This window comes from Aquila chrysaetos, chromosome 16 (assembly GCF_900496995.4).
Source record: "Aquila chrysaetos chrysaetos chromosome 16, bAquChr1.4, whole genome shotgun sequence".
In the NCBI taxonomy this organism is placed as follows: Eukaryota; Metazoa; Chordata; class Aves; order Accipitriformes; family Accipitridae; genus Aquila; species Aquila chrysaetos.
Window position 1 is genome coordinate 17,904,652 of NC_044019.1, and position 25,722 is coordinate 17,930,373.

The following is a 25,722-nucleotide window of genomic DNA, read 5'->3' on the forward strand; positions in this document are numbered from 1 at the left end:
CAATATCATGAAGAATTCTGAAAGTAAGGATAAGAAACCTGAACTTATTGCACTCTGAGGTAAGTAATTTGAGAGATTAAATGAAGATCCAGGCTGACCAACAGGCAAGGAAAATGACTGTGGCGGTGCTGGATACAAGTGTGTTACAGAGCAGGACACTGTAAGGAACTCTTCTGCCAGATAGTAAGATCCTGATACACCATAAGCAGTGCATAAGGAAGAGGAGAGCTACAACGTCTGCCTAGTAAATTCTTCTTGGCAGGAGTGTTTTGAACTGATGACAAAGAGGTCATGTGGTATTCACAAGCTCAGAAAGCCAGGGATAAATTGGAGGAAGCGAAGAAGAGAATCTTAACAAGAATTTCAACTGTAGGAATTATTATGAAGGATAAAGAAGCAGCAAGTGGATAAAATGCAGGGATGTGGATAAAAGTAAGAGTAGCAGATACAAACTTCAATTATGGGCTCGAATCACTGGGAGAATAATAATGTGTATGAATGAAGGGGAAAACCATAAGACAGGAAAGCATTTGTGACACCCCAATTCTTTGGCCACATCCAGTTTAAATTGTTGATGAGATATCTAGGATGGCAACATAGAAATTCACACAAATATATCAGCAACTTACCTCCTTTACCATCTGTAAGCATTTGCTCTCTTCTGGAAACACAAAATAATGCTGCTCCAATCATGACAGATAATAATGCTCCAATGAAACTGAATTCAGTAAAAGGAATTGTATTTTCATAATATTAAGAAAATTAAGTTCCATTCTACTGGAATAAGGACGTAGTCATCAGGAGGTGAAGTTGAACTTATAGATATGGAAAATGCATGGGACTCTGTTACTTCAGATTTACATTACTTCACTTTAAGGTCAGAAGCTTTACCAGAAATTTTAATTAAACTACCAGAAATTCCTTTATGGTGAAAATCCTAAATGAAGCAGTATTTCTGTAACACTGTAATCCCTCCTAGAAATAAAAACAATGTAGAGAGATGGGCTATAACTAAATTAAAATTGTTACAGTCAAACCAGAGTTCCATATCATTGCTAGAAAATGAGTTCAAGTGGAATCAGGAATAGTTACAAGTGATGTAATCCAATGCTTGTGGGAATACAATGGAAAGGTTTCTGTTTATTCTAGGAGATAGTGGATCAGTTCCTCAGTTACAGAACTAAACATTTACTACAACATTTATCTTTACTTCTTATTTCAATTTGGGGGGCGGGGGGGGGGGAGGGGGTTGAGGGGGTTGTCTTTTTCTTTTCCTGACAAAGTACTTCCTCCCACAAACCACTAAGGAAAGGAATTGCAGATTGCAAAGTTCTCTTCAATGTTTCTCATGATGTTATCATTCTGGGAAAGCAAGCTTATTCAACAGAGCAAAGTTACTACAGTAATTAATTTCCAAAATTCCTTGTAAAGACACATGTTAAAAAATCCTCCAGTTAGTCTCTCCCACTGATGTGCTAAACTGTCATGTTATACTTTCCTGTTTTGTTTCTTCTAGATTTTTTTTTTCACCTAAAACCAGTTTTGGAATTGAGATATGCTCTACCTGCAAAGATGTAAGATCTGTTCTACAGACATGTATTATGTATCCATTCAAAACCAAAGTACAATAATTAAAATCTTAAGTACCAAAGACGACATTTTGGCATCTGTGTTTGCAAGTGACACTGCAAAACCACTCAGTCGTAGCTAACAAGAATCCCAGATTCCTGTTTTAACTTTAAAAGTATGTTTGCTTTTACAAAAATAATTTACTGAACTATAATCTCTGTATGAAAGGAACTTTTAATGGATGTAGTAAAAACCCTTGACTGGGAGAGTGTTTGGAAATACTGACAGAACTTTGACCATCACCTTACTATTGTTTTCCATGACCCCACTGATATTCAGAAGCACCTGCCAAATAACATTATCCTCTCAAAATTCAGTAAAATACTGCTTTTGTGTCATGTCTATAAAAACTGCAGCCATAGTTAACCTACTGGGGGACAGAATCACCAACAATAATGATGACTAATACTGCTCCACACCTTCCTTGCAGTGCCTCAACCTGCCTGGCTTCAACTATTATTACTTATTTCAAATTCATATGGTAAGCTCTTGAGGATAAGGATCTTCATCTTTGTGTTCTTTTGTACGAAAGCAAGACCAGCAGTTCCAGTCCATACATAGGGCTCCTGGATTTTCCAGTAATACAGATAATGCTAATGTACACACTTGATAATACCGTAAAATACCCTTAATCAATCTTTTGCCTGTCTACTTCAGTATGTGCAAAATGAATAAGATCTCTGAATGATGAATTGTTAAACAAGATGATATATGGAAAAGCAATTTACATGTTAAATGAACTGAAGATTTTAAAATCTAGCTTATATTGTAAACATACTGCATGGTATTTTAAGTTACACTAGTGTCAGAAGACTAGGAACTGACCTCAACCTAAAGGATAAACATGTATTTTTTCCTTACAAAATATGAATTACCTAAAGGATTAACATCCAACCCTACCCCTGCAAAACAGGGCATATGTATCATCATGCCCTTTTATACTTTTCACCAACATTACCACTCACTTTCTCCTAACAAGCCAGACTGGTATCTGGGGTTGAAACATTACAATCTCTGCTGATATAAAGAAGCATTAGGGCTCTGAGAGTGAAAGAACAGCAAAATGCAATAATGAAAGCTAGTATGTGTTCTTTTGATACTTATTACTTCATTTGAAGTACTGCAGAAAAAGCTTTCTTCTCTCCTGTGTGATGTCCTTAAATTCACTGCTGTTTGTTTTAGAAGAGTTATGCAAAAAACAGGAACCACTTAAAGTCTGCCTACATATATTTTCTTTTGTGGTTCACCTTCTTCCATAGTATCCACTATATGATAGACGCATGTTCTTGCTGTTTTCTAAGCAGGCAACTTAACTTAAAGGATAAACATGTATTTTTTCCTTACAAAATATGAATTACCTAAAGGATTAACAAATACTTACTTAAATACTTAGTGTATTTCTACATTTAAGGGATTACAATTCTGAGAATGGATAAATAAGTATAGTATTAAAAATAATGTTATTTAATACAATTTCAGTCATAAAAACATTTCCATAGCCTAAGATAGTATCAGAACTGGCAGAATAGAGATACAACAAGAAAATTAATGGAAGCAGACAAAACTTCTTGCCAAGACAATAAAGGAAGTCTTTCAGGATGGGCGTTTCCTAAATTAAAGCCAGCAATTCAAGACAATTTTAAAGTAGAAGTGATTTCATCCCAAGCACATCAGAGTAAGACTGAAATACTTAGAAGGAAATGTAGTAACTAGATGTGAGAATGAAAATATTTCAGTATAGAAAGCTAATGCATTACAGAAAGTCCTTCTAGCTTTACAGAAGGCTAAGAGCATGCTGGTGTTTATGAGAATTACTTGGGCCAATCACAGTTGTGCAGAAATACAAGTTAAGAATGAAAACTCATGTTAAATGTAAAAAACCCCACAAAATTTGCTTTTCAAAATTAATTGTATCATCCAATAATTTTATGCAATCCCCTGGTATTTACACAAATTCTAAAATAAAGATTAATATATTATCATTTGTTATAAAGTAACAGAGTAAATGTTAGTACAAAATTTTCCACTGTTTTCGACAGTACAGTTGGACCAATATTCCACGTATTCCAGCTGGTACTAACTGTAAAATTTGCCTGATAACAGCATAAAAATGGAATAAAGTCTTCACCCATCATCACAGATTTCAACAGCAGCCTTTCATTGGGTAGCTTCTCTGTGATTTCATAGCTGATGCTATACATCTGAAAGCACATTTCAAATTATGATGCTTCTGTTACATAATTAACCTTGAATTGGGTCTCTCTTGGAAAAGCATTTGATGGTAATAGTTAAAATACGATAAACTACTCCGAATTTCTCTAGTACTGCCTCTTTAATCTTCAGAGAAAGCCCTTACCCTTACAACTGGGAATCCCTCCCACACCTAACAGGCTCTGGAGTAAAGTGGTCATTTATTTAGGCATTTCAAGCAGCAAAGGCTTTTTTCCATTGAACATTTGTCATAACTGTTACTGAAACTTGGTAATTCATTTCAACTAGGAAAGTATGCACTCAAATGAATTTCATTTTATTATTATGCTATGCAAAAGAGGATATACATTTCACTGTGGGAAACATTAGAATTATTCATATTGGTGTCTTAACATGGAATACTTCCAGCTTCACATTTTATCATTAACTTCAAATTGTTTCTTAAATCACAATTTTGTACTCACCTTGAAGATTCTTAAAAAAAACTTAAACAAACTTAGACAAAACCCACTTCCAATAAACACGGACTAACATCTTTTTCAACTTGAAAATGCTACTAGGATAATTCCTAGGATGACCTGAATAAATGTTCTGTACTGTATTCAAAAGTTTTAAGTAAAATGATTTACCAAATTTTGGTAATCTTTTAAAAACACTGAATAAAGCAATTCTCCTGTTTTATATAATTCTATTTCCTTCTCAATAGAAACAGGTATAGGTGTACGGAATACAAATGATAAATGAGCAGACATGCAGATGAATACCCAAGCAACAGCATATCCTAAGGATTTTAGTTAGCCTTAGTCTGCAAAATATTTCTCTGACGTTTCATTGCAAGTTCTAGAATAAATTAGCATCAGTATCCAACTGAAATTTTATTCAAAGTTTGGTGGCTTACAAGCATTAAAAAACCCCCAAACACCCCCCCGGCCCAAACACCCAATCTTTCCCTCCATCCCTCCCAAGGATTACATAATTTAGTCGCATGAAAATTATGAAGCAGTCTCCAATGCATCTCATTGTGTTATGTTAAATGGCAAATGTAAATTTTAATGTAATACATCCAATCTGTGAGAGTTTACTGCATTTGGGTTATTTTTGCTGAAACTAGATCAGCGCTATCCAAGTGTACATCAAGCCATTACAAACAACTGACTCAGAAATCTAAATGAAATATTTTTGATTCTGAAAAATAATACTGCTCTGGCCTTTGCAATTTAAAGAAATGCTCGTCTATAAAATACGGAAGTCCATTCATCAATTCTACACAGAACAAACTTTACTTTCAGAATACTATATTTTTATTATGCCACTTCCTTTATTCAAGTACAGGTGATCAGAACTGTCACTTCTGAACGCCAAATAACAAAAATTTGGAACTGTGTTACTATCTACTATGTCACGTGGTAGAATATCCTTAGAAAAGTATGGGAACACAGATGATTATACACAGTTTAAGCATAAAATTGTAATTATAAAATTTTGAAAAAGATCCCCTGAAAGTGAGAAAATTGTATTATAATCTGCACATTCAGGTTCTGCAATGGTTGAGGGATGCAAGAAAGAATGTTTGATCAGACTGCCAAACATCACCTTTGTTGAAAAGGGAGGGAGGATGGAGAAGGGGACTCTGACTGTGACTTGGCATGGAATAGCAGTGCGGAAGACAGCTTCTGCTCTCTCTGCCTGTTGTCCAAGCAGACAGGCTGAAACTGGTGCCTGCCATTGATCACCACTCTTGCTGCATACTAAACCTTCAAGAAATGCAGTGTAGTCTACAGGACATCTTGCCACCTTGGCAAAGAGACATAATTGAAACAGAGTATCCAAATCCTGTGGATTTGACAATGCCAATGCTACAACCGTCAAACTGTCTTCCTTGATGAGTTCATAAAATAAAAATATGATTAAAATATGTCCTTTTCATCTTGTCCTTTCTTCCCATGTGTAGAAAAAGACCTCTTTTCCACAGCACCAGGGAATACTACATTTCTATTTTATACACAGAAAAAATGACTGCATACCAAATAAGCATGGGTCATCCATACCAAAAAAACATGGAAAAATTCTTTTATCTTCATGTATAAATACATTTTATTTATATTGTTTCAATTTTAAACAAAATTCCAACAGTATTACTAACGGTAAACTAAAACTTTTTCCAACCCAGAAGCGAAAGATATGTTTGTTTTTGTGACATTAACAGTGCACACCAAAGTCCACTGTCACTGATGAGTCACGTTTATGTCCAATATTTAAAATTTTGAAAAAGCATTGTGACTATTTTTTCTAGAAAAATTTAATTATTTCTCCAGGCCACAAATATGCGACCAATACTGACTTCCTGTCTATGAATTTAATCCCACCAGCTATGAGTTAGAGTGCGATCAAATCCTGCCTGATCAAGTTTCACAACAGATCACTCACCAGACTTCAGGAGTTGGAATTCTGAAATTTCACCAGACATCCCAGTAGCTGATAGCATGCTGTACACAGGGTGATGTTTCTTGTTATTTTAATTAGATATATGTAGAAATACCCTAGACTAATCTTTACGAAAGCAAAGACATTAAGACAAGACCTGTTAGATCATGCAAGCTTGTTCCTTTCCATACATTTTTTACTGTTTTCCCAAGAATATTTTAAAATACCTCAAGGCTAGAGCATCGACTACTTCATGAGAAGACCATTCCAGAATCTTACCAATATCACCTTTAGGATCATGTTTCTCTTACCACTCAGTTTCTTGGTTTCATCTGCTAGACTCACAAGAAAACACACCCTTCTCATTATTCATACACCTCAAACACTTGGTGTCTGCACTATGTGTGGCCACGTACAGTAAATCTATTTAGAAGAACAGATAATTGTTTCATCAATGTTCTGCTTTGTGTAAGGTAAATAAAATGAAACTTAACATTTCATACACAATAGTCCTTTCACAAAGGAACTGTGATGTTGTGTAACTTCTTTTTATTATTTCATTTGAAGCAACAGGAATTACATTAACAATAAAATGTTATGACGTGAAATCCCATCATAATTACCCATCAAAATGCTATAGCAAATATAGATGGTAAAACATATATTTGACTGCTATAACTCTACAACATTTTTAGATTTACTACAGACTATGTCACTGATAACTCGATTTGGAATACCACTTGCACAGTAATACCAATGCACACATAAATGAAAATCTGTGTCACGATTCAATTCACAATTCCTGTCTATTCCTGGCTACCAAGAACACTGTGCAGTTTCAACAGGGCTAGGTGAAATAATATTTAATATGCTGCTGGCATTAAACATGGTAGTCTGGATAATGGAAACATCAACAAAACCAAGTACATAATGCCAAGCACTACTTCACCATTTTTGGAAAGCATAAACACAATCACACTTACAGCAGACATAAGACAGTTCTGCATATTGAAGCAACAGTATTGGAATACCTTTGCTCTGCCTACAGAAAAATGAAATGCAGCTTGAAGTGTGTGTGTGTGCGCGCGTGCATGTGTGTGTAAACTACACTGTATATGGTAATTAAATAAAATTGACAAGCAACTCAGCAGAAAAGGCCATGACATAGTTTGACAGTGCAAACATACCAGTTTTCCTGAAGGCATTTTAATAGAAAACAAATAATCCTCCAAATGACCTTAATTTTAGTTTGTACATTCCTCTGGACTTATCAGAGACAGAACAGCAATATGCTGTGTTAAGCAACAAATCTTTAATCATTCTATCTAAGATTTTGGTAAAGGGAAACCCAGTGAAAAAAGAACTTACAAACTGTTAATACATTAGAAAGCAGGAAGCTCAAGGGATAAAAGTAAAGCAGCAGGGTTTGATATGATTTCTCCCCATAACAGGGGAAGAGGAACATTAGTTTAGTGTAACTCCAGAGCAGGAATCCTTCCAAAGGGTTATAGAGATGTTAACGGGGTGGAAAAATGACACCCATTTTTCTCAATTTAAGAATACTGATGCAGAATATTGTTCCTCTACAGGTTCATGCCAGGTAGAACATACTCACTCTAGTCTAGGATACAATTTTGAAAACCTCTAGAGAAGCTGAAAAATGCTCTAAAAAGTTTCTTTTTTTACTCAAATTCCAAACAGGACCTTAAACTGTTAATCTTAATTTTGACTAATCACTGCAAAGTTTGTCTACTGATCTTATGTTCTGAACAACACATCAGTTTGTGTTTAGTATGAATAGTTTTATACTAAAATAAGTACTTTTGCCAAAGAATTGTATCTAATGGGACATACCAAAGGGGGCCATCACTGAACCTGAGGATTAGATCTGGGAAAAACAAAATTCTTTTTCTATTATGCATTAACAGCTGGCTTTTGCAAGTTAACAGTCAGGTTACTTTAATTTTTAATTCAGGTCTGGAACATTAAAAAAATCATCATGCTTCTTGCATCCGGGGACTCACAGTTTCCTGAGTGTATAGCTTTAGAGTTAAATAGTAAGTATAGGACTAGGTTATTACACAAAAGATTTCAGAGAACTTTCTGTGAGAGAAATGGTATGAGATCTCGGTACTCCTACCAAAAATACAAGTGTACAGAAGAAATTACTTAAAGATACTCTATATTCAATCCAGCTCTTTGCTACCCTTGATTGTGAAATTAGAATTTATTTAAGCTTATTTCAACACTCATGATATGCCACACAAAAAAAAGTGGTTGTTTTTTTTACTTCCCCCCCCCCCCACCACTACTTGAACAAACTTTACCAAATGAGGAATCTAACTAAACTGCCACAACTCCCCAAAATACTTTCTGTACCTCTCTACATAAAGAGCTACGTGGACTCTCTTGGCCATTTTTATTAGAGGAACTAAAAATCAGAAAATAAAACGAAACTAAAGTCAATCTTTCTTCATAATATAGCATTAATGCAGTAGCAAGAATAAAACAGGGAAATGGAAAATCTCTATAGCTCATTAGCTCTTTCTCCAAATTAAGTATTAGTGGCAGCAACAACTGACAAACAACTCATGATTCTGCTATTCAAGGACTCAAAAGAGAGGGAATAGAAAAAGATGAGCTTGTAATTAAAGATGGGAGAAAGTTTGCTGGGATTTAAAAATTTAATATCTCATCACTTTAGCTTATATAAGAGAATGAAAATACTCTGTAGACTCTTTCCAGAAAGCAGTCTTGGAGTATTATGTACAGCTCTAAAATAAAGCCCATTTAAATAAAACTTTTTCACAGTTCAAACGATTAGAAGAGAGAAAATCTACCACTTTATGCTCTATATAGGTAGTAAATACTGGCTTAAATAGTGGATTTCAAGAAACTTCCTATGCATATGACTTTGTCAAAAATGCTGTCATCTTCAGCAGATGTTTCTGTGTTCTATAACTGCTAAAGTGCCAGTTTTTATTCTAAAAACTACATCACAGAATCTATTTCTAGTTTAAAACAACCAGAAATTGTTCAATTAGAATGTATAGTTTAAATTTAAAAGCACTGATTGATTTCTCAGCTTATTGTTGCAGAAACCTTAGGCGTTTTTCAGCTAAAATAGGAATGTCTTCACATTATATTTATGGCTACTCATCAAATGCCTCATGTACCATGTGAAGGACGGAAGGTTATAGTTTTTCTTAATTTCTATCACATGTTATTAACGTCTAGCTAGACTGTCACAGTAAGTACTATTTTGCAGTATCATGATGTACCAATTATCAATGATTAAACACTTATTTCCCAAACTGGGTTGTGTAACAATATTCACATTAAACAAAGATTATTTAATATTGCAGCAAGTCTATGTTCTGAACTTCTTATCTCCTCAGACATGTACATCCTAAAAAGTGGCACTTGAGCTTACCAGAACTTGTGAAAATGCTACTGTATTGGGACACTGAAATAACTACAGCCATACTGCAAAAGCTGTGCTTTCGAAATAATTGCTTGCAGAATTTGAACCATTCACATTTTCATATTTACTATCATATTTTATCACTATCAAACATTATGCAAAAAAAAGAAAAGAAAAAAAAAACCAACACAAGAAACTGAAAACAAATATACAGTTAAAACAAGCCATTCATAATAGTCTCCAAAGTTAACAACTACACAGACTGAAAAGTTAAGATGTACTTTTTGGCCAATGCTTAACATGCCAAATTAAACAAAAAATTACTCCAATAAACAGTTTTTACACAATAACATCAGAAATTATTCTATTCAATTATTTTAGTGACTAGTTATAATTCAATGATAATTCTCTAACCCATCATATAAGCCTGCATTTAGTTCTGGGTAAATTTATCATCATCATCACCCAACATCAGTAAGTGTAATTCTGGAAAAATGTCCATAATAGCCTATTAAAAGACTTCCATTGACATCAATCAATTTTAGAATGAACCTTCCTACCCGCCATTTATCTTCTTCATCACTTTCTTCATTTTAACAATGTACGTAATGTAAAAAAATATAAAACTGGTGTGCTTTTCAAGAAAAACTTACCCTATAAAAAGCAGTTGTCAGGGGTAGCAATGCTGCAGCAATGCTGTATTCTTCTGAAGATGAACAATCCTTCAAGAAAAACATATGAAGAAAATAAGCAAAACCATTTTCAATGTTATGCATTATAATTTCATTTCTGCCTTATGAAGTCCCTCTGATATCCTTCCTATACACAAAGTAACTTTTAATCACTTGATATCGTGTAAAGATAACATATATTTATGTGTGTGCGTGTGTGTACATATACATATCTTATCTTGATTTCTGCTAGATAGGTATTGCTATGATTCTTCCCATTTAAGGAATTTATCAGCAGCTTTCACACTCCCATGTCTAAAATATAATTCCACCAGCATAGTTTACATATAAAAAGGAAAGTATTCCTCGTTTAGGAAACAATAACAAGGTAGCCTGCTTCCATTTGGGTCAACAGCAAATCTGACTAAAATGGAAGTGATGTGGTGATCAAAGAATGTACTTTGAAAAAGTTTACAAAGAAATTGACATTTATTTAATATGAAATAACCACCTCCACAGCCTCTACAAAAGTTTGGCACAGGTTAACTTTAAAACAAGATGAAAACCCATTCTCTTCACAGTCTCAGAATGCCTCATTCAACAATCAAGTGTGTCATTCGTGTCTCTCTAGGCTGAAAAGGGTATGCCAAAGTAAATCAACTAGTAATTGCACTGATGAAAATAGTGATTTTATTACAGAAGTCTTTTAAAAGAAACCAGAATTGGAATGTAACTTAATATTTAAAAAACAAACTACTTGAATTTTTAAGACTTTTTTTAAAAACAGAGAACAAAAAATACTCAACAAGAATTAAAGAAGTTTTTTTAAGTGACGATTTTTTTCATTAGCTCCTTTTGCCAACACTGAAGAACACAATAACACACATAGTTCTACTAGACAAATGTATCACCATTGTGCCCCTGGATGATGAATGGCAAAACAACATTTCCATTTGAACAATTCATATCAAGATTTTTAACATTCATTCTTACAACAGGCACCCTCCAACTCAAATCACGCTCCTATTACCTATCTATAACATCTGACCAAATTCCAAAATTTAAATATCTCAGGTGTTCCTCTGCCAGACTTTTCATTTATGCCTTCATCTCATATCAGAGTTCTCTAAAACATAGCAACTAGCAAAAACTTGGCACCAGCCAACTGCGATAGCAGAAATAAAAAATCTGCATTACAGGAACCATCATGTTAAGGATCATCAGGATGTTATTTGTATTCATCTCACTCTTCTTAAATGGCTGCTGTGTGATTATGGACTGCAGGTTTAAAACAATAGACCAAAAAACTCATCACAAGACTATTTTGCTTCTCATTACTTCAAAAGTCCATTTCATCCTTTGTGATTTTCCAATAACAAATACTTCACCTTCTGTTACTTTAATCAAGCTCGCCTGAACAGAATACCAATGTCTATACACAGGTAAATAAAGTAGCATTCAGAAAACTACTTACATATGTATTCTGAAAAGGTGTACAACAAGTTCACAGATGTGAAGCTTTACTTCTGCACAGAGTTACTGAATGTTTTAACATGTCTAACTCTGCGTGAATGCATGTATGCTAACTGTGCATGGAAAACAAAAGGCGTGCAAATGCTCACACTTCATAACACATTCCAATCTGGTAGATGAAAACAGTAAGAAAAGTGGACACTGAGAAACTCAATATATGTTTTAATGATGCATTTCAGTATTGTGACATATATAAAAAACCCCAATTAGTTTGTAAGATGTCAGAACAATAAGACTGAAGGACATAGCCTCAGCTGCTTTTAATTTTCAATTTCTGTATTATTTCCTATTGTTATCCATATCCTTAACTCCCATTTGGAATTTAGCACATGTATTTGTAGTTTAATATAAGGATATGGTAAATATTGTTAATATTTTTTCACTTTATCAGAAAACTTCCTATTAAAATGAGACTTTACAACGTTTAGGAATGCTCAACAGTTTTCAAAGAAACACATATCTTTTTTTCTGTACATGCTTATTTATAACCAGGTATAAAATGATCCATCCTCATTGTTTCAAGTTATCTACTTAATCCCTTAGCTGAAATTATCTGTAAGAGTTTTGGCTTTTACCCAAAATATACATAAAAATATCTTTATAAAAACTGAGCAATGTATCTTCACCTAGAGAGCATTCAATATTCCAAGAGCTAACATATGTCTCAAAGATATATATCATCACCACATAAACAACACAGTAGATTATTTTTCCATTCCTTCTTGCGAGTATGAAATTCTTCACGTATTCTATGTCAGCAGTACCCCCTGGACTCATAGTATGGAAGTATTATCTATATATATTTTTTCTTCTCCAGTATATGACAAAAAATGTAAAATGATCTCAGTTAGGAATAAAGTATAATACTGCTGTTTTAAGAATAGTGACATTAATTAACTGTTTATCTGCTTTGTTGCTGCAAGACAGAATGCCAAGATAGTTAACCGAGATGTTGCACTGAAATCTTAGCTTCTCAATTTTACAGGCAAATCAAAGCACTGGAAAATGTCATATATGTATTGTATGTAATTAATTTAGACTCCTGAAACAAAGCAATCCAGCTGCCTTATATATTATAATGTCTTTATCAATTATGAAAAATATTTCTTACTACTGCTACAGAAGTAGACAAATCAAATACCATAAAATAATTAAAGCTGTTCCCCCTAATTTGCACAAAATGAGGCTGAAACACATCTGGGGAACAGAAATTATTCTCAGCAAATTAATTTCCTGAGAACAATGTCTTCTAACAGTGAAACACGGACTTCCACGATGCCATGTGCAGAGTACTGCTTTGAATCCATGCCTGAGTGAAGACCTGGCACATTATTCTGGCCACACTGATCATATATTCAGATAGTTGCTGAACTCTGTAGCAAATTGGAAGTGTTGCAGGAATTCATGTACATTTAAAATAGTCTTGCTATACTGAATTGACAAGTGAATAATAAAATCAGAATGTTTTTCCTTATATTACTTACTTCGATAATACATGTGATTTACTTTTATGTTCCGTTCAGTTTAAAAATGCAGCAAAACTTCGGTGGTTAGATATTGTCATTACACTGCAGACCTGACAGCTAGGAAGTTACAGATTTTGACCACTTGGATGGATGCATGGGACTGCTAGTATCTGGTAAGGCACTGATTGCTTCTGGAATCTGGTAGCTGGCTTAGGCTTCTGGTACTGGAGAGAAGAGGCAACTCTTCTTCTCATTCTTGACTTCAGAACAAGTACTGACCTGAACTTTTGTTTGGAAAACAAGGTATTATATGTTGTCATTAAGTTGAGAAGCCCTCCACAGTCTGACCCTAGCGATGAACAGCTAAGAAAAGCCACCCCAGGTAAAGGTTCCTCCTTGATCTGCTACTGAAGGTGCAGGCCCAGATTCAACAAAGTCCTTAAGAACCCTTTTATGTCCCACTGACTACAAGAGTAAGCCGAAGTCAGTGAAGCACAGTGACAGTTAAGCACAAGCTTACATACTGTCCTGAACAGGTGTATTGGCTTTGTGTGGCAAGGTTTTGGCAGTGGGGGGTGTTACAGGGGTGGCTTCAGTGAGAAGCTGCTGGAAGCTTCCCCTATGTCCGACAGAGCCAATGCCAGCCGGCTCTAAGACGGACTCGCTGCTGGCCAAGGCCGAGCCCATCAGTGATAGTGGTAGCGCCTCTGGGATAACATTTTTGAGAAGGAAAAAAAGTTGCGGGACAGACAGAAACGGCAGCCGGAGAGAGGAGTGAGAACATGTAAGAGAAACAGCCCTGCAGGCACCAAGGTCAGTGCAGAAGGAGGGGGAGGAGATGCTCCAGGCGCCGGAGCAGAGATTCCCCTGCAGCCCGTGGGGAAGACCCCGGTGAGGCAGGCTGTCCCCCTGCAGTCCAGGGAGGTCCACGGTGGAGCAGATATCCCCCTGCAGCCCGGGGAGGACCCCACGCCGGAGCAGGTGGGTGCCCGAAGGAGGCTGTGACCCCGTGGGAAGCCCGTGCTGGAGCAGGCTCCTGGCAGGACCTGCAGATCTGTGGAGAGAGGAGCCCACGGAGCAGGTTTTCTAGCAGGACTTGTGACCCCGTGGGGGACCCACGCTGGAGCAGTGTGCTCCTGAAGGACTGCACCCCGTGGAAGGGACCCACGCTGGAGCAGTTCATGAAGAACTGCAGCTCGTGGGAAGGACCCACGTTGGAGAAGTTCGTGGAGGACTGTCTCCCGTGGGAGGGACCCCACGCTGGAGCTGGGGAAGAGCGTGAGGAGTCCTCCCCCTGAGGAGGATGAAGCGGCAGAAATAACGTGTGATGAACTGACCGTAAAACCCATTCCCCGTCCCCCTGCACCGCTGGGCGGGGGGTTGGTAGAGAATCCAGGAGTGAAGTTGTGCCTGGGAAGAAGGGAGGGGTGGAGGGAAGGTGTTCTGAGATTTGGTTTTATTTCTCATTACCCTACTCTGGTTGATTGGTAATAAATTGAGTTAATTTTCCCCAAGCTGAGTCTGTTTTGCCCGTGATGGTAATTGGTGAGTGATCTCTCCTCTTCTTATCTCAACTCACAAGCCCTTTGTTGTATTTTCTCTCCCCTGTCCAGCTTAGGAGGGGAGTGATAGAATGGCTTTGGTGGGCACCTGGCGTCCAGCCAGGGTCAACCCACCACAACAGGCTGCAGTAAATAACAACTGATACTTATGGATTTCTGCTTTCTCTTAATCACATGATAAAAGTCTAGGAGAGATATATTAAATATCTGATAACATTTGGAGTGCCATTTTCTTCTTAAATCCATCTTGATAGTCTCGTTAATTGCTAGCTGATACAGCATGTTTCCTGTGTTAAACTGCATTCTGCTTTGGGCAGTAAGCTTTTCAAACAGACACCACATTTTTAATAATCTACAGAAATCTGAGTATGCTGAAAACTTGGGACCCAATTTTGCTTTACATTAAGCAGCACTATAAATGGAATTACCCGCAGGCCTGACTATTGCATGAAATTAACATAGCATGCAGTGAATGCATTCAAACCAAAAAGCTAAACATGGCAGCGCTTGATCCATACTTTTTTGGCAGTACAATATGATGCATGTATGCTCTATTAAAGATACTGCCAAAATATTTTTAATAAATCCTCAACGCTGCATTGTCCCTCTTGAGAAGTCTTGAATGCTGTCAATTTTCATGAAGACCAAGAGCATTCATCACCATGCAGGACTAAGCTCATAATGAATCAAGAAAAAAATGCCAGTAACTTTAGAGCCATATGTTTTTAAAGCACTAAGACAAGACTTGTTAAGTCAGCATGTGTAAGGTTACCATAAACAATGTGCAGTACATTGGCTACAAATTACAGGTGGAATATTGGTTCTAAATTCAACAGATTATTTCAGTGGTGCCAGGATTTAATCCTTATTGTTACAGATATATCACATGGGCAGAGTTATAATGAAACATGGAATTTTTATTGTTGATGCAGTTTATATTTTGGAAATATAAACTGTCAAACTTAACGCACAAGACTATTCTTTTTGTCTAAAGTAGTAAGAAAATTCAGCAGTCCAGTTTAGAAAAAATGCTTTGCTTGTTAAAAGGAATAGGGATTCACCATGTAGAACTGCTATGTAATTCAAAACTAGAATTGAATTGTAATGAGCTGATTTTAGAAAAATCATTCATTTTCACGAGATAAGCTGAATAAAATTTATGCATCCATATATAAATACAATATTAATGCAATTGAACTATTAAAAATGGTAGTTTTTATCAAAGAAAACCTATTCCATGTTAATCAATGTTACGACCAATGTCCTTTATATTCAATCTCAGCAGAGTTAAAAATCCAAGTAAATAAACCAACAATTTCACAATGTACTGATTATAGCTAATATAATCATATGCTGCCTTGAAAGAAAGGTGAAAAAAAACATAGTCCTATTTGGAATTTTCAATGTAACTTTTAAAAGTATTTAAACTACAAGTTTTAACTCCACAGATAAAGCCATCATCTGGAGCAGTAGTCAGAATGACATACTTGTTGGAATAAATGCCAACATGACTCTAATTACTTACATTACTTATTACTAACAGCATATAATTAACTTCAAAAGAAAGTTTAGATCTTCTTATTGAAATCATAAAATTGTTCTTTTTTCAGTGAAAACTAACGTGCAGTTACTTTCTTCTAACATTCACATACAGTTTTGCCTAGTGAAGTTAACATCACTGCTATCTGCTGCTCTGCTTTATAATGGGATCACAGTTTTGGTGTTGGTTTTTTTTTTGACACCAAAGGTGAAATCTAACCTTATTGAGACAGCCACAATTTTGTTAAATGCAACTCTTCTGGGACTGGAGAAACAGGATGGGAGAAAGACATATAGCTGACTACCTGTGGACTTACCTATGAGCAAAACTACAAGAACACACTCAAAACTTGGAAAATACTGCCTTATGTAATTCTCATTGCTTTTAAAACTTCTCATTTTCATAAGGATATATACAGTCTTTCAAAATTAACTCACAAAACCACCTCATCCTTCATAAATGACCCTAGCACATTTTACATGTTACTCATTAACACAAGCTTTTAATTTAACTTTTGTTCTACTTAAACACTGTTGCAGTGATTCTCAGTTAATAAAACCAAAAATGTACACTCTTATTGTCTATTGTTTCCAGGTTCAACATTGACCAGAATCACACTTTGGGCTTTTGAGGAGCCACTTCTCAGATTGCTACCTGGTTACCATCTGACAGCAGTAATTCAACACAAAATCCATATTAGACAGACTTCACCTGTGCTCTGAATCACGCCAGATGTAATACTTTCTTCATCCTTTACAGCCATTACATTCATATGAGTGCCAACACAGAAGACAAAGGAACTGCACCCAACCCAGAAGAATCCTCACCGATTTGCTTTGACTTGGTGGTCTTTCTGCCCGACTAGAAGCCTATTTCATAATGACCATTTCATTAAGAAACCTATCATGTCAACATCAGGATGCAAGATATTGTAGGCCTGCCATTCCAGGTAGCAGGAGATCCAATTCCATTTTAGAAGGATTTTACTTCCTGAAGAGCTTCATATTTGTCTTCACCTGGCTCTGAATTCTCATAGGTTTGCCTGTCCTTGAAACATAGTGGTATAAGGGACAGAATTCAATTGATGGAATTTAGATGGAATTACACAAGAGCATAACGTTCATTGATTTTTAAGTGTCCTTGTGCTTTACTCCGCACATTCACAAGTTAACAAATGCGGCATATTTTCTCTATGCAGCTCCATTGTACTTCTGATCTCACAGCAAGTCAAAACAAGGAACAACATTTTACTCAAAGAAGAGCTGTCGAGTCCGCCCCCCCCCGCCCCCTTCTTTCTCAATAAATACATTTCTGTCTAGGGTTGAGATTAGTCATTTCCTTCTTCTCATAACAAATTATGTTTAGGAAATCAGGAACCTCAATTTTTATGTGCATAAATTACACATTCTTCACTGTATTTTTACTGTACCCCAAAAGCATAAAAGCATTTAACTTTTTTGCAAGATACTGATAAACACAAGAATGCCATCCCTTGCGTCTAAGCACATCTGAGTTTCTTTAACAGAAATGCCATGCGTGTTTCTGAATACTGTCATGAGGCCCATGGCAATAAAGTTCAACATACTCAGGCTGTAATCTTCTCCCAAGGAAATGGTTGGGATGCCAAGATGCCTTTTGACTTTTATTTCACAGCAGGGCTTCATTCACAGTGACTCTGTCCAAACCTTAAACTACACCAGCTGTGATACAAGGTCCTGCACAGTAATTTGTAAAAAATATTTGACAAACAACATTCAAATGATAGAATACATTGCAATTCATGACAAAACAGTGATCAATATCCATTAACTGCTCAGTTGGAAAGGGGTGATTAATTCATAATATAACTACAAACTGCAGTGTCCTAAAGCCCCGGTAGACCAAAGCACTTATGCAGTGACTGCAAAACATAAATACAGGATACTTTGTAAACCCCTTTCCAGACAGTCTGGTTAATTGAGTTAAGGAACAACAGAAAAATGCTTAAAATATGAGAAGAACTATTAAAATAGATGCAATATTCCAGTATAGTCCAGTTACCTACTAGTGAATCAGTTCACAAGTACACAGCACACATTCTTATGCATTCTAGCATTCATTCAGTGTGCAGCAGTGTCTCTTCTAAATTATAAGCAGTCACAAACTTTCAAACATGTAAGAATACATTAATCTTGCTTAACTTAATTTTACTGGTCTTCTCTAAGTTTCATGCGATTTTCTAATTTCATATACTTTTAATAAAAATGCATCACATCAGTGCACATTCTATACAATTTTTACAACTTAACAGGAATTAACACCTTTTAAAAAATGTATCAGATTTCCATGGGTATGTAAAGTGATTCATTGAAAAATCAGTTTTTCACTTTAGAAAACTATTGTTTGGATAGAGGTGGAATTTTACATCTATCTTCTGAAATGCAAAGAGTCGACGCTCAGCTCAAATCAATTACCAAAAGATTCTGGGTCTAGTTCACTATGGACAAATTGAACAAACAATGGCTGATGAAATGTAACTTGGAAGTAGGGCTCACTGAAAATTTTCCATTGAATAGCATGTGATAACAAAATAATTTTTATTTATACTAAAAACTCTCACTGACATCATCTTAGAAAAGAGAACTAAACCCCAGAGTTTTACCCTTGAGAGACAGTTTCTTATAGGTACCCTTGCCAACTGTAACTGATTTTCTGAGGAAACGGATTTTTCTGGGGGCAGGCCAGGCATGTGCGGTGCAGGAGGCACAGCCGAGGGAAGATGGCGGCGGAGGAGAAGCTGCCCACGGGCTAGGAGAAGCACATGAGCCACAGCTCCAGCCACGTGTATTACTTCAACCACATCAGAAATGCCAGCCAGTAGAAATGGCCCAATGGCAGTAGGAAGAACGGCCAAGGGGAGCCTAGCAAAGTACAATGCTCACATCTGTTGGTGAAACACCACCAGTCCAGAAGACCCTCGTCGTGGAGGCAGGAAAAGATCACACAGACCAAAGATGACGCACTGAAGATTATAAATGGCTACACCCAGAAGATAAAAATCAGGAGACGAAGATTTTGCATCTCTTGCTTCCCAGTTTAGCAACTGCAGCTCGGCAAATGTGGGAGGCGATCCGGCTGCGTTTGGAGGAGGTCAGATGCAGAAACCTTTTGAAGATCGCTCATTTGCACTGAGGGCTGGCGAGATGAGTGGACCAGTTTTCAAAGAATCAGGGATCCACATCATCCTACACACAAAGTGAAGTGCCTTGGTGACACGTAGAAAGGAAAGGATGAGCAGAATTTATTTATTTATTTTTTTAAAATTAAGACACCCCCCCCCCCCCCCCGAAAAAAAAAACCCAAACCCAAACAAACCAAAAACGGACATGGACCTGTTGGAGTGAGTCCAGAGGAGAGCCACAAAGATGCTCAGAGGGCTGGAGCACCTCTCCTATGCAGACAGGCTGAGACAGTTGGGGTTGTTCAGCCTGGAGGAGAGAAGGCTCCAGGGAGACCTTATAGCAGCCTTCCAGTACCTAAAGGGGCCTACAGGAAAGCCAGAGAGGGACTTTTTACAAGGGCATGTAGTGATAGAACGAGGGGTAATGGCTTTAAACTGAAAGAGGGCAGATTTAGATTAGATGTAAGGAAGTTCTTCTTCACTGTGAGGGTGGTGAGGCACCGGAACAGGTTGCCTGGAGAGGTTGTGGATGCCCCATCCTTGGAAGTGTTCAAGGCCAGGTTGGATGGGGCTTTGAGCAACTTAGTGGAAGGTGTGCCTGCCCATGGCAGGGGGGTTGGAACTAGATGATCTTTAAGGTCCCTTCCAACCCAAACCATTCTATGATTCTACGATTCTAAAACCTTGGGCAACACCTCAAAGGAGACAAGGAACAGGTTTGGGGGATCTACAGACTGGACAGTAGGAAGCAAGTCCTCATAGAAGGCATTTCCAGACCAATTAAGAACAAAAAAGTGATTAAGAACAGAAAGCACAGACTGACCAAGGGAAAATGGACCAACCTCTATGATGGAATAACAAGCTCCATAGCTGAGGAAAGAGCAGCACATCTCATTTACCTTGGCTTTAACAGGACTTTTGACACATGCTCCTTTGGTATCCTTCTAGGCAAGCTGGGGAGATATGGTCTAGATGAAAGAGTGGAAAACTGATGGCACTATCAGACTCAAAAGACAGTGGTCAATGGTTCCAAGTTTAACGGGCAGGTGGTTATAAGTCATGTTTTCAGGGGTTGATACTGTGGCAAATACCACCTAATGTTTTCATTAACAACCTGGAAAGTGGCATGAAATGCATCTTCATCAAATTTCTGGATGACACCAAGTTTGGGAGAGTGGTAAATATGCTGGAGGGCAGGACTGCTACTAACTGGCATCACAGCCTGTCAGAAACAGACTGACAAGAACCTCCTGAACTTCAACAAAGACAAATGCAAAGTTCTGCATGAGGGACAGGGTAACTCCATGCAAAAACATAAGCATGAACATGAACAGCACCTGGAACCATGTGCTGTGTTTATACATGTCAAACCAAGACCGTGCCCTAAAATTCATAAAAAGGTGCAAAATTAATTACATTGTTTTTTTGGTGTTTGCAGATATCAGCAAACTCTGTACAGTATAGACAGCTCCAAGGAATTGGTAAAACAGATAACATTGCAGTTGAATTGAACAGACACTCAACATGAGAGGAAATGGAAATACTATGAAGTACCTTGATACAAAAAAAAAAAATATATAAGAAAAGCAACAGGCAGAAGAAGTAAACATATTTACAGTAGTGATATTAAGTTTCTCAAGGAACTGTATGAGGTAAAGAGTAAATAATTGGAAACAATGCGTAAGACCGATGGGAGACAGGAGGGGAAAGAATATCTTGCACCAAGTAAAAGATGTTAAAAACATTAGTTTCACCAAGAGATACACTCATAGCAGGGGCAAAAGAACAAAACAATTAGAGAGTTTAAGGCTCTCATCCAAGTGATGGAAACTGTCAGGAGAACACAGAACTGAAAGAAGCCCAGAAGAATAAGTATATAAAGGGAAAACACAGTGCTCAACCACCACTGACAAAAATTACTGGAGAAAGCTGATGCCAGGTTTTTGGGTTTTTTTTGTTTGTTTGTTTGTTTTTTTTTTTTTTTTTTTTTTTTTTTTAATTTATATATATATACCGAATGCATCCGCAGGGTTCTGGCAGGTGCCCCTGGGAACCGAAGTACACGTTTGTGTGCATGTAACACTGCCTCTGGGAGACGCATTTTTCACAAACTGCCAAAAGTGGAGTCTCTTTTCAATATGTATTTGACATCTCGTTGCCGGACAGCTTCAGTTTTTCTACGCCAACCTTGATAGTACCGAGAAGCTTTGCTACAGTTTTGGCAGAGGCACCAGTTAGTCTGTATACAGCTGCACCAAAGGACAACAAGAACGACAATGACCAGCTGCTTCTGGAAGAAGTTTTCTTGGATCAGCTTTGCTGGTGCAGCTCCATTTCTAGGTTCATGAAACAAGTGTCAGCTGCTGGAAGAGGATATTTCTGGAATGACCTGCAATGGCTGCAGAATTTCAAGGATGACAAAGGGGGGTTTTGTGGTTTTTTTGAGGTAATTCTGCTTATTATAAGGTTGTGAATCTTGAATTCAGCCAGCAAGGGCTTTTCCATGCTTAGGCACAAATGACACATTGTATTAGTTGCACTGGTGAATCTGACAGAACCTAAAATCCCTTGTTGCCAACCCTGCTGCCAGACCTCTCAGTTCCTTAATGGACTGGAATGTAAATTTTCTGTTATGTTTCGAAGAGTAGTTGCAGTTTTAACAACTTTAATACAAGTTGTTGTACAAGTTGCTTAATGCAAAAATCAACCTTGTAACAGAATCAGAATAGGCTCATTCCACATCATGAAAATATCATGCTACTAAAGCAATTATCAGAAATATCCCATTTTTCTGGAGAAAAAACTGCCAGCAAATTTAAGGCTTTATAACTCTGGCTAATAAAGTTCTTTAAAGGATAAATGGTTCATAGAAAAGAATACCTAAAGCAAATTTGGGAAACCAAAGGACATATGTTATGCATGATTAGATAGCATGCTGTAGAGCAGTATCCACCTTGATTAACACATCGAATCTGTATGATCAAGGGAGAATGTTGTTGCAAAGCCTGGAAAGCCCAAGAGATTCAGAGACTTCAAGAGCTGCTTGATTTAGTAAAGTGCCCCCTCCAAGATAACATTCATCAATGAAATACATACATTCTAATACAAATATTTAAGCTATGGAAAAGAAAACATAGAAAAATATAGTATTTTTATTTAACTTGATGTGAAGTATTTTAAGTATTCAGATTGTACTTTCCAGTGCATGGGCAGCAGCTTCTTTTATATGGATACAGATTTTTGAAATCTTACACTTCTTTGCGGTTCAATAATACAAGCACGGTAAGTGCATGTGAGATGTGGGAACTGTTTCTTATGAAACTTTTATTAAAAATTCGTTCCTTTAATGTTAATAAAGCGTTTGCTTTTGTAAGAATACAAGCAAAACCAAGTGTGAAGTATGTTTTCTGAGAGATAAATAAAGACAACAGAAGAAACAGTAGAACAATTTTAAACTGGCAATTGTAAAACTATCCTCTGAATCTTTCAGTCTTAAAACTTGTTGAATTGATACTTTTCTCTGGGATTTTCAAATGGCTCCAGGATATATGAAGGTTAGAATTCCATGAAGTAACTCCTCCAACTTTGGTTACAGAATTGAAAAAGTAAGCTCCCAAAACATACTGGTTTGTCATCTAGTTGAAGAGGCATGTTTGGATGTCCTTGAAACAAATTCCTGTTCTCTGTAAAAACAGTTCTGCAGGGCAAACACTACTAGATGAAAGAAGAAATCCTTGAGCTTGCTGTGTAGACCAAAGAAGCAGAAGTGCAGTAGGGAACTTTGCTGTAGCATTGCCTTCCAGCAAAACCGTTTCTTTAATACAAATTGTAAGAAAACTTGGTATGATCCTTTTCTGTTCCATAGCCTTCTAAATCACGGCTAGTAGCAATATCCAGCTAACTAGCCACAGAGAAAGCCTTCTTTGCCAGCTTTTGGGTTGCCAGTTAATCCATTTTAAAACCCTGAGAGATCTTCTCCTAGGCTATCTGATCTTCCTTCCTGAGGGTTTTATTCCAAACACCTTTCTGTTCTGTTCTTCTCAAAATTATGGTGGAAAATGCAAAAAACACAGTTAATGGTACTGAAAAGATTCATAAAAGGCAGCTTGGGGGTACAGTGAAACATTAAGTCCCAGCTACACTCACGGTATTTGAAATTCCTTCCACACAATTCATATTTGGAGCTTTCAGAAGGATGAGCCAGATTGCAATGGCTGAAAAAAAACCCGAGCGGGTAGCGAAAATAAAAAGTGAGAAGTTTAACCATTAGCAATGGCTTTGGCATCCTAAAAATATCAAGACTCCAATTCTGGAGAATGTGGTAGCAAATTACCAAATGAGTGCAGGATAGAATTCTGAAGATCAATAGCTAATTTCTGGACAATATGGCATTATTTAGTGTGTATAATGAATGAAATACACTCTACCGGCACGAACTGTCAGCCATGTACAATAGACAAAAATGTGATGTCTCAAAATACAAATATTTCTAATCTGTCTCTTCCTAACAAGAAATACAAACAGATATCCCGATACATTTCACCATCTTCTCAGTCCTTTTATCTTACCTGCAGTTCTAAGTAGCAAAGAAATCCTTAGGCTTTCAGGAAGACCTTTACTATCAGAGTTGACAGGAATCCCACAGTCCCTGCTGCCTTCTCTTTCAGTACCATGCTAGTGTTTTGATGGCCACGTTTTACCCAAGCTCCTTATGGTGCTGAAATTTTTGGATCTTGTTCTTTGCTGTTTTGTAAGGAGATTTAACAGTGTAGCTTTTGATTCAGTACTGTGAGACATCGCGTTAGGTGATCTTAGTCAACAATTTAATAAAAATTTCAAATACTCTTAATTACCATCCTTCTCCTCCTTCTTTGAACCTTCTCCTCTCCACAGAAAACAAAATAATAAATAATAAAGATCTGGGCTTTCTATATTAACACACAGCGAGAGAGATAGATGCACAAGCACAGTACAATGCTACTGTGTAGTCTACTGATGCCCATTTGTGGAGCGAGACACATGAATGCGATGATGCAGTGGTGCATAGGAAGGGTAGTGACATGCAGTCCAAGCTGTTCCAGAGAGCACACAGTACGTAAACAGATTAAGTCAGCCTGGAAGGAAGGATGCCAAACACATAGCATGGCACTTGCAGCAGTACCACTGGATCCACCTGAATAAGGGCACATGAACTGAACAGCAAACTTGCTGTATTTTCAGTGAGGTGCAGAAAATAAGCTATTTTGCCAGGTAATGCATTCCAAGGATTTGATTGTGTGAATGGAAATCATTTTGATGCACCATAGCTGAGTAGAGGACTAATAATAGCCTCCTCCCTGTGAGCAGACAAAGCTCCTCTGTCACTATAGACAAACATTACATGTATTACACGTTGTCAAAAAATTATCTCACCATTTTGGATTCACAGTTCAATCTGCAATTGATCTTATGTTATATTTTATTTACACAAATGAAGTAATAAATTAAATTCATAAATACTTACATTAGTCTCACTCTTCTCCAAAACAACCTCTCTCGTCTCCCCACCCCCTTGGCTATCACTGAAGTTTAGACCACATTATAGTATTTCCACATTTAACTCTATAGCTGGGAATATCTGCGTGATAGTAATCTGCAAATACTGTATTTTTATAACAATGAAGGGAAAATTAAGTATTTTTCTCTTACAATAGCTGATTCTAAATATTTATGTTTATTTTTAAAATAAAATAAGGAAAAAGCTGGCTGATAAGCACCAGTTTTATATTATAAGCTAAAAGCTATTATTAAAGATTAAATCTAATATTATATATTAAATATATAATGTCTTATAAAATATTAAATAAAGGTATATGTCCAGTAGTTAGATACAGCTGCTGTCTCAAGAAGTATGTTAAACTTGATAAATTTTTACAAAGTACAAGAACACAAAGATAAAAAGGTCTTACTTTTTTGTGATAATTTACCAAGTATCTGGTACGCAACTACAAAAATATTTTCCCAAGTTTTCAAAAGAATTCATGATTACCTTTGAAGTACATGATTTTTTTCTGACCTTAAATATGACAGCTAAGTGTCAGCCAAAATTCACCTTTGCTGTAA

The 25,722-nt window shown here is 36.8% G+C and overlaps 1 protein-coding gene and 1 pseudogene across 6 annotated transcripts in view; one reads left to right on the plus strand and one right to left on the minus strand.

Annotated features, from left to right (window-relative positions):
- Positions 1–25,722, minus strand: part of SBF2 (SET binding factor 2) — a 286,112-nt gene that overhangs the window by 70,045 nt on the left and 190,345 nt on the right. For all 6 annotated transcript variants that reach the window (XM_030039020.2, XM_030039019.2, XM_030039025.2 and 3 more), the window contains exon 17: positions 10,342–10,410. In XM_030039020.2, coding sequence (XP_029894880.1) covers positions 10,342–10,410 — 69 coding nt within the window. The remainder of the gene's footprint in view (positions 1–10,341; positions 10,411–25,722) is intronic.
- LOC115351792 lies at positions 18,350–19,786 on the plus strand (annotated as a pseudogene).